The sequence below is a fragment of the Pelobates fuscus genome, chromosome 3, assembly GCF_036172605.1.
Source record: "Pelobates fuscus isolate aPelFus1 chromosome 3, aPelFus1.pri, whole genome shotgun sequence".
Lineage (NCBI taxonomy): Eukaryota > Metazoa > Chordata > Amphibia > Anura > Pelobatidae > Pelobates > Pelobates fuscus.
In genome coordinates, this window is record NC_086319.1 from 12,694,370 (window position 1) to 12,710,142 (window position 15,773).

General features: G+C 38.8%; 1 protein-coding gene across 5 annotated transcripts in view; it reads left to right on the forward strand.

Moving 5' to 3' along the window:
• Positions 1-15,773, forward strand: part of SCUBE1 (signal peptide, CUB domain and EGF like domain containing 1) — a 269,114-nt gene that overhangs the window by 148,132 nt on the left and 105,209 nt on the right. For 3 of the 5 annotated variants that reach the window (XM_063446713.1, XM_063446712.1, XM_063446715.1), the window contains exons 5-6: positions 10,331-10,453; positions 12,595-12,711. In XM_063446713.1, coding sequence (XP_063302783.1) covers positions 10,331-10,453; positions 12,595-12,711 — 240 coding nt within the window. Of the gene's footprint in view, positions 1-10,327; positions 10,454-12,594; positions 12,712-15,773 lie in introns of all 5 variants that reach the window. The other 2 variants (XM_063446711.1, XM_063446714.1) reach the window with 1 other exon arrangement.

Below are 15,773 nucleotides of genomic sequence, written 5' to 3' on the forward strand. Positions count from 1 at the left end.
ATATTAATTGCATATTTACTTAGGTGTAAGTTATTTAACGAACTTGAGTTTCACTGGTTTTGTTTACACCTCTTTTTCCTAACTCTTATAATGTGTGACCTCCTATTACCTCTTTCATCTGGTCTTTGGCAATTGTTGACCTCCCTGAGTCTATTTCACTTGTCCTTGTTATTGGCTATTTTCCCAGGACTCCTTTCACTTGCCAGATTTCTGGTCACTTTGAGCTAATTCCACGTTTCTTTGTGACATGTCCAATTGCCCTTTCACCTGGTCCAAGTGTGATGTCCCAGAACCCTTGTCTAAAATCCCAGAACCATTTTCATCTGATTTTTAATTGCGCGTTGCTTACTAGAACCTTGGCCTTGATGCAGATGGACACTCCTGGTCCATTCATCTGCTTTTTAGTGACAGATTCCTATTTAGAACTCTTTGTGCTGTTGACGTTTGACCCTCTAGAAGCCCTTTCAATTGACTCTTGGTATTTGCAGATCTCCCTCCACATCTCCATCCACCTGGCTTTTGACACTATGTGACTTCCCTGGTCCCCTTTTACTTGATGTTTGTATTTGTAAGTGCATTCTGAATCGTGTTATTACCTGTGAATTGCTAAAAGAATTTCTCTTCTTTATCACTTAATGGTAATAACCTCTCACAATCCATATTTCAAACAAATTGTCCCGACCAGTGACCATATTAGCCCCTTAAGGACAGATGACGGAAATATTCCGTCACGATTCCCTTCTATTCCAGAAGTTGTGTCCGTAAGAGGTTAAAACATTTTGCCTTTCTTGGATGATTACCACAAGCTGTAATATATACGGTAAGTTGCTTACCAATCTAAGATGGTGAAAACACCCATAAGGCAATGCTTCAGCATACTCCTCCCTCTCTATCTAGCCCACCTTTATAATCCTCATTTATGATTCTGCCTCCCATGAGAAAGGTGCTGAAGATCTGAATTAAGGAGGATTTTTTTTATTGTTTAGCAGCCTGAAGTAGACTGTGTGCTCTATCCTGTATGTCTCACTTGTTGACCAAGGAGTATATGGGCTTGAGCATGTTTCCCTAATGGGTTTGCCTGTACCCTGTGCTAGGCAACATGTTGGGTCTGCTACTCTCCTGGTTTGTCCAATGATGCCTCCTCTCAAAGGGTTTTGGATTGATGCCCATTGGGCACTGCTGTGTTTATCATTTCTGGTAAAAGATTGAGGGGAGGGTGCCACCACAGCGAAGTGCCAGATTATGTGCATCTGGAGTCTAAATCTAAACCTGGTGGTCAGGGAACTACAATACAGTCCTTTTGAGCCGTTGCGTTCATTGGATTTGTAATCATTATGCTGATAGGTCTTGTTTCTTTTGGCAACATCTTCTGCCAGGAGGGTTTCTAAACTTTTCTTATGGAAGACCTCTTTTTTGGCTTTTTATAAGGACTACATAGTTATGAGCACTGAGAATCATTTTAGCCAAAAGTGTTCCCTCTTTCGTCCTTCAACTGCAAATGACAACAACAGATTACATGCCAAATGTTGCTTGTGCGCTAGTATAATGTTGGGTCCAATAGGCCCTTTTGTTCTGTTCAGTTCTTCCTTGGTTGTTACATTTTCTGAAGATTGTTTGGGTCAAAAAACTTGAGCCATCATTATTACCAGTTGACTCAGATCCATGATCTGGAAGGCTTATGCCCTGGCTAACAAGCAGGGTAACTGCTCTTTCCACTCAGGTGGTGCCTAGCCTTGTGGGCCTTTTGCCATAACCCTTCCTTGAAACTTGGTAATCTTTGCACACAGTTTCCAAATGTAATCCTTTTGATATTTTTGTGCCTGATTCTGTTCTTACTCTAGGGCCTACCTCTATTTGAATAAAAAAGGGCAATACATAAATCCTGGACTGTTGGTGGTCTATGAGGACAGGGTTGGGGACCACTGCTCTAGGCTCCTATTTAGCCATTGTCTCTACACACCCTGTATTTTGATTGGTATCATGTCCTTCTTTGCTTGTGTGTAAGATCCAGTATGTCATGAATCGTGGGCTTGTAACTGTACTATGACAAGGTGGACAGTAAGGTGGGGTCGAATGTGGGTTTGACTAAATTTTGTTTTTACAGACTCTGTCTTAAGACTAGAGGCTAGAATAGGATTGAATATGACGTGTCTTCAAAGAGTTCATTTTGAGTTCTACCTTTGAAAGGACAGTAACATGTGCAAATCGCAGTATCGGTAGACGGTGGTTTCTGAAATACCATAATTAGTGCAGAAGTTTGTAACAGTTTGTAAAAGCAGAGTATTGAATGGCATATGCGATATTACACCGTCCGTGTCTCTAGTTCAAATGCATCAGTGTGGGAAACAAAGGGTCTTAATTGCACTTGCCAATCTTTGTTTAGATTTTACCACCTTGATTTCTGCACTCTTAAGCATTTGTTTCCTCACAGCATGATTTAAAAATGTCCACATAGTCCATTATGAGTACGTTAGAATTTTGGCAATATTGTCCCTTTAATAACAAGATATCTCCATGTATAACCTCAAAAGATCTGAAAGGCCTGTTTATTGTAAACTTGAAAGTGAGCGGGTTGTTTTTGAGAAATGTGCTTGGCACAGTAAAAAGGCTGAACTAGTCAGCCTCACAAGACAAGGTGCCCCCTCCTACTCAGACCCACAAATCTTCTCTTCTTGACTCTTGACAAGATAAAGTTGCGCAGTTTGACACATGCCTGTGTTGTAATCCTCCAGACAAGACCCATGTGCTTTCTCTGGCAACCATGCTGTGCAGGAGTATCCTGTGAAGTGTTAGACAACAATTGCATCTGCAGGGGATGCTGATCCTGTAAGCGCGCATGTTTTATTTTGAAATTGAAAACACGTGTCTCTGCTTTGCAAACCTGCACTTGTTTGCTTTGTGACATGGTCACAGTTTGCTCGTCTGTCCTGTAAGCCCAGCACATGGTGCCCTGGACGTCTACCACTTAGTTTACTCAATGGCAATGCCAAAATAAATGGATGTCCGGGGGTTGGAAATCAATTCAGGGCATGATCCGACAAAGAATAAAAATATATAAAATTACTCTTCAAAAACATTGCCATTATTGAATAGGCAATTTAGAGACATTAATATATAAACAGTTCATCTCTCTGCTACCAAAGATTCCTTCCTACTCTTTCATTTTATTTTCCGTCCTAGCATCCCTCCATTGTTCTTCTATTGTGACATTTTAATTTCTACCTTGAACTTAGGTATAAAACTGAGGTCAGTTGGGCCTAGATTTAGACTTGGCACTTGCACGATAGAATCTTCCACTTCTGAGTACTTCCGAAGTGGAGGGCAATTGCTGTCTGTGGCACTTTGGGTCAAACCGTTTGAAAATAATTTAATTCCTTAAGGTAAGACACCACCCAGGTCCTCCAGGTACCATAACAACTCAATTTGGATGAAGTTGTAATGGTGCCTGAAGATGCAAAAATTTTACATATTTGAACAGATGTACTCCCAAAAGTACATAAGGACCTTAACAACCCACCCGGTGCGACCAATAGTTGCAGGGACTGACTCCGTTTTTCAAACTTTATCCATTTTTTTTAGATTCACTGTGTCCCACATTAGGGATACAACAGATTTTTTTGACCAAATTACGTGGTTTTGATGATACACAGAGTGTTACATTTTTGTGCATTATGGACGTGAGCCGCCTGTACCCCTCCATACCTTATGAGTGGATGTCAAGCGGCATTTGCTAAAACTTGGCATTGATGAAGTGCAACTTGAATTCGCAATCACTCTGCTTAGGAAGGTGTTGTATGAGAACTACTTCTTATACTAGGATATCTTCTACAAACAACACCAAGGCACGACGATGGGGTCGAATGTGGCCCCATTGTATGACAACCAGTTTATGGCTTGTTTTGAAAAGGATAACATTTATACCCATCCTATGTTACAGTTTGGAAAATTGTGGTTATGTTTTATTGACAATGTATTTTTTCTATAGAGTGGACCACTAGAGAGTTTGTTGGATTTTTGGGGCACTGTTAATCAACTTCTCCCCACCATTAAATTTACTATCAAGTACAGCCCTACACAGGTCCACTTCTTGGATGTGAACATCACAAGAATATCAGATGGTTTCCAATTTTATGTATTTTCTAAGCCCACAGATAGGAATGCATATCTTCATTTTTCATAATTCCATCTGCCCAAATTAAAGGAGGGGTTACCCTACGTTTGAGGAGGATCATCTCAGATGATCAGGTTTTTGAACAAAGGGTGAATGGAATGATGGAGAGATTTAGGGATAGGGGATATCCTTTGGAAGTGTTTGCGAAAGCTAGAGAGGGTTTCTCAATGCAATGTACAGGAGAGGGGCCGAGTTGAAACTGAGAGACAAACCAAATTAATCCCCTTGGTATATACTTATTCCTGTCAGGGTGGTGGTCCGGTGCCCGGGACCCAGACACTGTCCGGGCGGCGGTGCGTGGACCGGGACCCAGTATGCCTGATGTTGAGAGTAGGAGTCACAGTATGGAGGTGGATTAGCAGGGTCTGGTGCAGGGTAACCGCACGCCCCCTGGTGTTGAGCACCAGCGTTTGTGCAGCCACATACCAAGACCCTGAATCAGCTTATGAGGATCCCAGGCAAGAATTAAGCAGACCTCCCAGAGCTGAATAGGGAGACTCTACAGCAAGAATGTATCCAGTACTAGAAACAAGGCGAGGCTAGGTAAGGCACCAAACATGGAAACAAGACAAAACTAGGAGAACCCAAAACCAGAGCAGGATAGTAAGCTAAACCCAGAACATATACACAAGACATGAGGAAAACATGAACATAACATGGGCATGACTGGACAGGACTGTACATGGACTGGGTATACAAACTAAAACAAGACAAGATAAGATAGGCAAAACAAGAGGAGAAAAAAACAAGTACTACATATGGAAATCATGGGGATTTAGTTACATTATATGATCATACATTGCATAAGCCCGCCAACAACGCCAATGTACCCCATACCTGGCAGGTCCCACACTGCCTAATGTATGCTTAAACAACCAAAATACATATATAGCACTTACCTGCAAGAAAGGGCAGAAGCCTTGAGCAGCTGCCTGCAGGACACTGAACAAAAGGAATGATGGAAAACAAACGGGTGTCGCAAATAAAACAAACATTTAAATGAATCCAAGAGACTGGGAAATCCAGGGACGGAATATAAGGATGAACCCAGAAATCCCAGCATAAAGAAAACCAGACATAGAATAGAAAACCAAAAACACAAGAAAAACAAAACAAGAATTGTAAAAAGAGTACTGGATACCAGAAGCCAAAGCCAGACATCTCCGCAGAACAGAGCAAGATGTGACAATTCCACAAAATCTCGTTGTATTACACAAATTATTAAGAAGCACTGGCATGTGTTAAGCGAGGATACGGAATTACGGAACATCTTTGGAATTATTCCTATCATGGCACATAATAACTCGAGGAACCTCAGACAAGGTTTAATACATGCCAGGGCTAACACTGATAATGCAAGGACAGACGAAAGGGATGTATAGGTGTGGGAGGTGTGTGAACTGTAATAATGTCATAAAGACAAATTCATTCACACACCCCAGGCTTGGTTATAAGATTGATATAGGAATGTACATCAATTGTGAGTCAGAATTTGTCTTTTTTTTTTTTTTTTTTTTTTTATTAAATGCCCTTGTGGCAAAGGTTATGTGTGGCAAACCACGAGACACCTGATCATGAGAATAGGGGAACATAAGAGCGCAATTAGAAATCAAGTGGTTACTTAATTGGTGGCACAATGGTTACTTCATCGGTGGCACAACATTTTAACAAAGCGGGACATCGAGTCTCACACTTACAGTTCTTGGGCATAGAGCTCGTTAAAGTCCCACCGAGGGGAGGCAACAAACTTAGAATTCTGTGCCAAAGAGAGATGTATTGTATATATAGGTTGAAAACCTTGCATCCAAATGGCATGAACGAGGATAGGGATTTTACTTGCTTTAGATAAAGTATTTTATTGTGCTTGGACCATTTATTTATATCTTCCTATTTAGTTCTTATTTGTATTATATTTTTTAGTTTTTCATGCACAAGATGGGTAATAATGTTCAGCAAGAATAGGATTGTTAGGGCGGCCCGTTGATGCATCCTATCGAGGATTCGACACTTTTACATCGGATGATTTATTATTTATATTTACATTTATATTTTTCTTTTATGTTTTTTATTTTTTTTAATTTACATTCTCACACGTAAGAATACAGGGCTAGCTATGACGTGCCCTATAGCTGAGGGCCTGACAATGTTTTTTTGCTTATTTGGTATATATTATGGATATGTGGATATTCACATCTATGGATCTCGGGGGATTTTTTTCCCCCGGGACCCATCGGTCTGATATCCCATCTTCTTTATTCTTATATATTATTTAGTCTACATCTTTTTTTCTTTTATTCTTTGTTCTTTATATTTTATTTTTGCTTTTCTATTATATTTTTTGTGGGGTTTTTTATTTTATATATGTACATATTTTTTCACAAAATACTGTACCTGTGTATGGAATACATCAAATGTTTATTGTTGATTTGGTGATATATACCATGGATTTCTGTACATTTGTAACAAGGGAATAGATCTTGTAAATTTGACAATGTGGTGTAAGGTACTGTAAATACTTATATACATTGTATTGTGGATTCTAATGCATCTTGAGTTCTGGAATATGTCAAAGGTAAATCTTATAAAGAGATGATTTTTCACATACTATATATATCGTTTTTTTACTTCTAGTTATCATTAGCTAGGTTTACTTTATCAACTTAATATTCTAGACATCTATCTATTATATAACCCTTTTTTATTAGATCATGTAACTTTGCATTGTTATCAGTAAGACCCTTTTTAGATTTTTATTTACTCTTTATCCTGTTTAGTTTGTGTAGGATTACATTGGGATTGGGAATAGGAGCTGTGAGCTCCACAGGCTGATTAATTAGTGGTATAATATTGGCTGTTATGCTAATGTGGGGACCGAATGGCTTTTCTCCCTTTTATTAAAGGAGCACTATAGGGTCAGGAACGCAAACATGTATTCCTGACCCTATAGGGTTAAAACCACCATCTAGCCACTCTGGTCCCCTCAAGCCTTCCTAAATATAGTAAAATCTTACTTGTATTCAAGTCTGGAGCTACTTGCTTTGTCCCTGTTTTGACCTGCCCGCTGTCTGCTGACATCAGCAGAAGTGGTAGCCTGATCCAATCACAATGCTTCCCCATAGAGCTGAGACTGACAAAGAGGCAGATCAGGGGCAGAGCCAGCATGATTCAAATACAGCCGTGGCCAATCAGCATCTCCTCATAGAGATGAATTGAATCAATGAATCTCTCTGAGGAAAGTTCAGTGTCTGTATGCAGAGGATGGAGACACTGAATGTTTCGATGCATTTTAGGCAGCCATGATCCAGGAAGGATCTCTAACAGCCATCTGAGGAGTGGCCAGTGAAGTTATCACTAGGCTGTAATGTAAACACTGCATTTTCTTTGAAAAGACAGTGTTTACAGCAAAAAGCCTGAAGGTAAGGATTCTACTCACCAGAACAAATTCAATAAGCTGTAGTTGTTCTGGTGGCTATAGTGTCCCTTTAATTTTGGCTGTAATATTCCCCTGTATCTTCCGATGTGATGATGTATTATGCCACATGTGACTAGACACGTGACCGCACGCGTACGTAATGATGTCATTGAACGTTAGAATGTTGTGACATCACGCAAACCCGGAAGTAGGGTCCGGAGGTCTATGGATGTGCTGTTTTATTGGTCTGCAAACTTAATGTGTCCCCTTACTCAGCTGATGACAATTGGGTTTAATGAACTTGAGGTGGGTTTGGGATATATAAGTGGGGAAACTTGGATCCGTTAGTGAGAGGTCACCCTGAGGAAGGCTTAAGGGCCAAAACGTCGGAGCTGTCATTTCTCCTGCTCTAGGTTAGTATGCCATATTATATAGGTGTGAGTATTTATTCTTAGCACTTTAGATTACTCTTAAGTGGTGATAGGGTGATTGCACATTTGCACTGTATAATGCACTTTTCTCTTCTGTTGAATTCATTACTATATTGTATGAATAAAAACGTTTTTATGTGCAAATTCTGGTGTGCTTTGGGTTCATTTACTGTTTTCTATGCTGTAATACCTTATGATTACAGAGTAATGATGTCAGAGCTATGCTGTAATACCTTATAATTAGAGAGTAAGGATGTCAGAGCTATGCTGTAATACCTTATAATTAGACAGTAATGATGTCAGAGCTATGCTGTAATACCTTATAATTAGAGAGTAATGATGTCAGAGCTATGCTGTAATACCTTACAATTAGAGAGTAATGATGTCAGAGCTATGCTGTAATACATTATAATTAGAGAGTAATGATGTTAGAACTATGCTGTAATACCTTCTAATTACAAAGCGAAAACATGGGTTTACATCAGGGAGATCATGCCAAACTCATCTTATTGATTTTTTTGATTGGGTAACTAAGAATATAGATCAGGGTGGTGCAGTAGACATTGCTTACCTAGTTTTTAGTAAGGCTTTTGACACTGTTGCACATAGAAGGCTTATCAATAAACTGCAATCTTTAAGTTTGGATTCCAATATTGTTGAATGGGTAAGGCAGTGGCTGAGTGACAGGCAACAGAGGGTTGTAGTCAATGGAGTATATTCGAAGCTTGGGCTTGTCACCAGTGGGGTACCTTAGGGATCTGTACTTGGACCCATTCTCTTTAATATTTGTATTAGTGATATTGCAGAAGGTCTTGATGGTAAGGTATGTCTTTTTGCTAATGATACTAAGATATGTAACAGGGTTGATGTTCCAGGAGGGATAAGCCAAATGGCAAATGATTTAGGTAAACTAGAAAAATGGTCAGAGTTGTGGCAACTGACATTTAATGTGGATAAGTGCAAGATAATGCATCTTGGACGTAAAAACCCAGTACAGAATATTTGATAGAGTCCTAACCTCAACATCTGAGGAAAGGGATTTAGGGGTGATTATTTCTGATGACTTAAAGGTAGGCAGACAATGTAATAGAGCAGCAGGAAATGCTAGCAGAATGCTTGGTTGTATAGGGAGAGGTATTAGCAGTAGAAAGAGGGAAGTGCTCATGCCATTGTACAGAACACTGGTGAGACCTCACTTGGAGTATTGTACGCAGTACTGGAGACCGTATCTTCAGAAGGATATTGATACCTTAGAAGGCTTAGAGAGAGTTCAGAGAAGGGCTACTAAACTGGTTCATGGATTGCAGGATAAAACTTATCAGGAAAGGTTAAAGGATCTGAACATGTATAGCTTGGAGGAAAGACAAGACAGGGGGGATATGATGGAAACATTTAAATACATAAAGGGAATCAACACAGTAAAGGAGGAGACTATATTTATATTTAAAAGAGGAAAAACTACCACAACAAGAGGACATAGACTTAAATTAGAGGTACAAAGGTTTAAAAATAATATCAGGAAGTATTACTTTACTGAGAGGGTAGTGGATGCATGGAATAGCCTTCCAGCTGAAGTGGTAGAGGTGAACACAGTAAAGGAGTTTAAGCATGCGTGGGATAGGCAAAAGGCTATCCTAACTATAAGATAAGGCCAGGGACTAATGAAAGTATTTGGGCAGACTAGATGGGCCGAATGGTTCTTATCTGCCTTCACATTCTATGTTTCTATGTAACTGGAGAGTAATGATGTCAGAACAATGCTACAATACCTTATAATTTGAGAGTGATGATGTCAGAGCTGGGCTGTAATACCTTATAGAGAGTAATGATGTCAGAGCTATGCTGTAATACCCTGTCATTAGAGAGTAATGATGTCAGAGCTATGCTATAACACCTTATAATTAGAGAGTAATGATGTCAGAACAATGCTACAATACCTTATAATTTGAGAGTGATGATGTCAGAGCTGGGCTGTAATACCTTATAGAGAGTAATGATGTCAGAGCTATGCTGTAATACCCTGTCATTAGAGAGTAATGATGTCAGAGCTATGCTGTAATACCTTATAATTAGATAGTAATGATGTCAGAGCTATGCTGTAATACCTTATAATTGGAGAGTAATGATGTCAGAGCTATGCTGTAATACATTATAATAAGAGAGCAATGATGTCAGTTACGCTGTAATACATTATAATTAGAGAGTAATGATGTCAGAGGTATGCTGTAATACATTATAATTAGAGAGTAATGATGTCAGAGCTATGCTGTAATACATTATAATTAGAGAGTAATTATGTCTCTTTCTTTGCAGAAGGAATGAACTGTATGAACAAAGATCATGGATGTGCCCATATCTGCCGGGAGTCTGCCAAAGCTGCGGTAGCCTGCGAGTGTAGACCGGGTTTTGATCTTGCCAAAAACCAGAGGGATTGCACATGTAGGTAGTTTTTAAAAAAGAAAATAATTTAAATTTAATGGAGACAATAATGGAGAAAAGATTTTTGTATGTACACTTCCTATCCTGCCCCTGCCCATGCCAAAGTGTTATTAACCCTGTCTTTGCCATGACTAAAGACAGCTAAGCCTTCTATTAAATACACCCTTATTTGCAAGCTCAGGAAATGAAGGATACATGTCCTGTTTATAGATTTTAATTGATGTTTTAATCAACTACAGGGAGTGCAGAATTATTAGGCAAGTTGTATTTTTGAGGATTAATTTTATTATTGAACAACAACCATGTTCTCAATGAACCCAAAAAACTCATTAATATCAAAGCTGAATATTTTTGGAAGTAGTTTTTTAGTTTGTTTTTAGTTAGAGCTATTTTAGGGGGATATCTGTGTGTGCAGGTGACTATTACTGTGCATAATTATTAGGCAACTTAACAAAAAACAAATATATACCCATTTCAATTATTTATTTTTACCAGTGAAACCAATATAACATCTCAACATTCACAAATATAAATTTCTTACATTCAAAAACATAACAAAAACAAATCAGTGACCAATATAGCCACCTTTCTTTGCAAGGACACTCAAAAGCCTGCCATCCATGGATTCTGTCAGTGTTTTGATCTGTTCACCATCAACATTGCGTGCAGCAGCAACCACAGCCTCCCAGACACTGTTCAGAGAGGTGTACTGTTTTCCCTCCTTGTAAATCTCACATTTGATGATGGACCACAGGTTCTCAATGGGGTTCAGATCAGGTGAACAAGGAGGCCATGTCATTAGATTTTCTTCTTTTATACCCTTTCTTGCCAGCCACTCTGTGGAGTACTTGGACGCGTGTGATGGAGCATTGTCCTGCATGAAAATCATGTTTTTCTTGAAGGATGCAGACTTCTTCCTGTACCACTGCTTGAAGAAGAGGTGTCTTCCAGAAACTGGGAGTTGAGCTTGACTCCATCCTCAACCCGAAAAGGCCCCACAAGCTCATCTTTGATGATACCAGCCCAAACCAGTACTCCACCTCCACCTTGCTGGCGTCTGAGTCGGACTGGAGCTCTCTGCCCTTTACCAATCCATCCATCTGGCCCATCAAGACTCACTCTCATTTCATCAGTCCATAAAACCTTAGAAAAATCAGTCTTGAGATATTTCTTGGCCCAGTCTTGACGTTTCAGCTTGTGTGTCTTGTTCAGTGGTGGTCGTCTTTCAGCCTTTCTTACCTTGGCCATGTCTCTGAGTATTACACACCTTGTGCTTTCGGGCACTCCAGTGATGTTGCAGCTCTGAAATATGGCCAAACTGGTGGCAAGTGGCATCTTGGCAGCTGCACGCTTGACTTTTCTCAGTTCATGGGCAGTTATTTTGCGCCTTGGTTTCTGCACACGCTTCTTGCGACCCTGTTGACTATTTTGAATGAAACGCTTGATTGTTCGATGATCACGCTTCAGAAGCTTTGCAATTTTAAGAGTGCTGCATCCCTCTGCACGATATCTCACTATTTTTGACTTTTCTGAGCCTGTCAAGTCCTTCTTTTGACCCATTTTGCCAAAGGAAAGGAAGTTGCCTAATAATTATGCACACCTGATATAGGGTGTTGATGTCATTAGACCACACCCCTTCTCATTACAGAGATGCACATCACCTAATATGCTTAATTGGTAGTAGGCTTTCGAGCCTATACAGCTTGGAGTAAGACAACATGCATAAAGAGGATGATGTGGTCAAAATACTAATTTGCCTAATAATTCTGCACACAGTGTATGGTCGATTTCTTCTATGACCACTTTGTTTCTGCCTCTTCAGCTGGCACAGAGGTCTAGTCAGAGATAATCTGATCACACAAAGTATATTGCAAATCAAAAGCGTTCAAAACCTCACAACTGAATTGACTATATCTTAACTCTAGATCAAGTTCACAACCTTTGCTAACCACTTCATAGCATACATTCTCCCAACACATATCACAAGAGGACTTCAAGCACTTAGTCTTATACTCTTGGACTTAACCAACAACTTATACTATTACCCAACTCAATGGCACTTCTTATATCCACTAAAGAACATCATTTATATTGTGTCTTATTTCTGTTTGTATTTTTACATGTGTTTTTGGCTTAACTAGTAACCTGTAATTATGGAAATGGTGGCTGTCAGCACGCGTGTGACGACACGGACACGGGCCCTGTGTGTGGGTGCCACCAGAAATACGCCTTGCACTCAGATGGTAGAACCTGCATTGGTAAGTGTGGCATCCGTCGGTAGATGTGTGTATTCTGTGTTTGAAAGTATAGACCTTGTGTGTGCTCAAATGTGAATGAGCCGCTAAGATTTGCAGCTTCTTTTTAAAATACACAAATCTAAAACTCCTAGGACCTAGTTTCTGTGCATTAAATCAGAGTTCATATGTCGTCAGATTTGTGGAGATGGCTTCCATGAAATAAGGTGAATTTCAAGTTTGTGGACAAAATATCTGAACTAAAATGAAATCTCAAAGTCAACTTTGCTTAGGCGTATCAGCCTAAAATCTGATCTGACTTTGAATTCCCAACAATCCAGACTTTTATTAAAAAGCCCAGATAGACATTTTCATAAGAAACAAATGTACTGCTCTCTAGAGACATGTTCATATAGTGTATACAGCTTAATGTCCTGGTATATCTGGCCAGTGCCTTCAGTGTTCACTTCTGCTTAGTAACTCAAAGTGCAGTCACTCAGACGGCCACTAGAGGTGCTTCTTATCTTAGTACTGCAGAGTGAGAAGCATTGGCGTTCAACATCTCCACACTCTGCATGGAGACAACAAATGCTCTTCATAGAGATGCATGCAATTAAACGGCACAGTAGTCTCCCAATGCTTTCTAATGTTAAAACATTGGATTGGCTGAGATAATCAAGATTAATGATCTCAGCCATGGAGGTGTGGCCAGCTCCCATGAGAAAATGAGAAAACGCCTATAATCTCAACAGAGAGGGGGGAGAAGATTTATTCCATCACTATAGTGTCAGGAATACATTTGTGTTCCTTTAAACCCATACATCACTTGAAGACTTACAATTGTAAAATAAAACTGTGATTCAGTTGACTTGACTGACAGGTGTACTAGGGTAATCTTTGGATAATTTTTTATGGTAGGCCATTATTAAACCGCTTACTCGGTCACATCACCTCTCAACATGGCCATAATATTCATGAAAAGCTAAAGGCAAAGAAGTGTATCTTTGAAATCAAAGGTATTCTAACACTGTGAAAACCAAAGACCACCAAAAAGAGTTTGCGGGAACTTCCAGTAGTAAATATGCCAAATATGTCTAAATTCTTCAAAAACTGAATTCCTGCCACAATATTTTCAACGTCAATATGTTTTTAAGTCAAATTAGGAAAAAATAAAATACAATTGTTGAAGGTTGGCAAACAGTAGCTGAAATAAATCCGAATTGCATTTCCTTGTTATATACTTTTCCAGTATATTTGCGTGAGACGACATGATTATCAGTGTAAGATCATGTTGATACTCTGCCAATACGTGCACCCATTGCAATTCCCTTTAGAGTTATTATCTGAGTAAAATATTTTAATGTATATCCATCTATGTATACAGAGAAATCCTATGGCAAAGTGTGGAGCAAACAAAACTATTTCATTGGTTTCCATTGTGATTGTTAATGTCCTGAAGCTTTTCTCCAGATAACTCCGATATGTTGCAGAGAGGTCCTCATGGAATATTATACTATTTTGAAAGCTGATGTTGTGTGTTGGCAGACTTGTTTATTTTATTAAAAGTGCATTCTTTTTTTTTTTAGTAATATCTAAAATATTTATATAATTATCAGCATTTTCTCCTTTTTTTTGCTCACATAGTAACAACACATGTAGCTAACTGGCATCTTAAAATAAATGTGAGCAATTTTATTGTAATATAAGAGGTACATTGAAACACTCCTGGGAAATGCAATGTTAATGTAACATTTGTTCAATAACAATCATTCATGTTTCAATTGTTTTCTGTATATTGTTTTTCCCCCCCAACCCCCTGTCTTAGATGATGAACTAAATTAAATCAGTTACACAAATAAATAATTACATCAAAATAACTTATTTTAATATGAAACTGTAGCTGCAGTTGTTTAGATTTCTAAATATACAAACTGGATTTCTGTTTATTCAATAATCTGATTGTACTTCTAATATAATTATGCTGTCCTTGTATAGTCTCTTTAATCGTGTTTTAGAACATGTTTGGCCAAGTAATGTATATAGAGTGTGGTGCTTTTTTTTGTAATTTATTTATTGAACATCCCTCCCCACATCTCACCCCCAATTAGAAAAGTCTTTCTGTGGTTTGACGTTTTTTTATCCTTTTCATTCTGATATATTCTGTTTTCTGGTGATGGTTCCTGATTGCCTGTCTTGTCTGGAAAAAAAAAAAACAACAACAAAACAGCAACTCAAAAATGATGTTAACGAAGAAAACAATACAACTTACAAAACAAAAATGATATATATATAAAAATTAAAACTAAAAAAGAGCCTCCTTTGCAGCCTGATCTCATCTAAAACTTGTCAAACGTCTTGTTCTTCAGAGATAGTCAGCCTCCCTCCCACTCCCTACTCCTTGCCGTCTTGTGCTGTGATTACAGTATCACTGCAAGTCTGCAACATCTCTGCAATGCTAGTACAATACCTCCTTCCCTTTTAATCTAATGCATTTGTCTGTTTGCCTAACTTTTTTTTATTTTGTTTGCTGCATGTGGATAAAAACAAAAGTTTTATCAACTACATTAGAACGCACCAATATGCATTGCACCTCCCTCCTTCCCGTATCTCTCCTCCCTAACCATTCCTTATTTACTTTTATTTTTTATACCTGTGTTGTGTTCTTTCTAGCTTTGCCTCAAGATCTACTAACCTACCTCTTTTCTCTTCCATTTAAATTAGAAATATTACTTTAAAATGTTCTTGTGCTTCTGGACGAAGCAGCAATATTTAAATACTTTATTCCATGAGCGTTCCCTTCACATCAGTGATTCCCTATTGACTGTTCGGGACATTCTCGCGGTCAATGGGAAACAGATCTCACGCTGCCTTTCAAGGGAAGCTCCCTCACCGTGAGGGGAAGGAACATGGGAGATCGCTGTCGGTATTTTAATGCTGTTTCCTGCAGAGCTCTGTTAGAATATTTATCATTTTATCACAATTGTCTTCATGTTTTACTAACCAGCTATAGTAAATTTCATATTCATCCTTTCTATGCTGCTTGAAACTTTCAAATATTCAATTTTTACACAGTAATATTTAAAAAT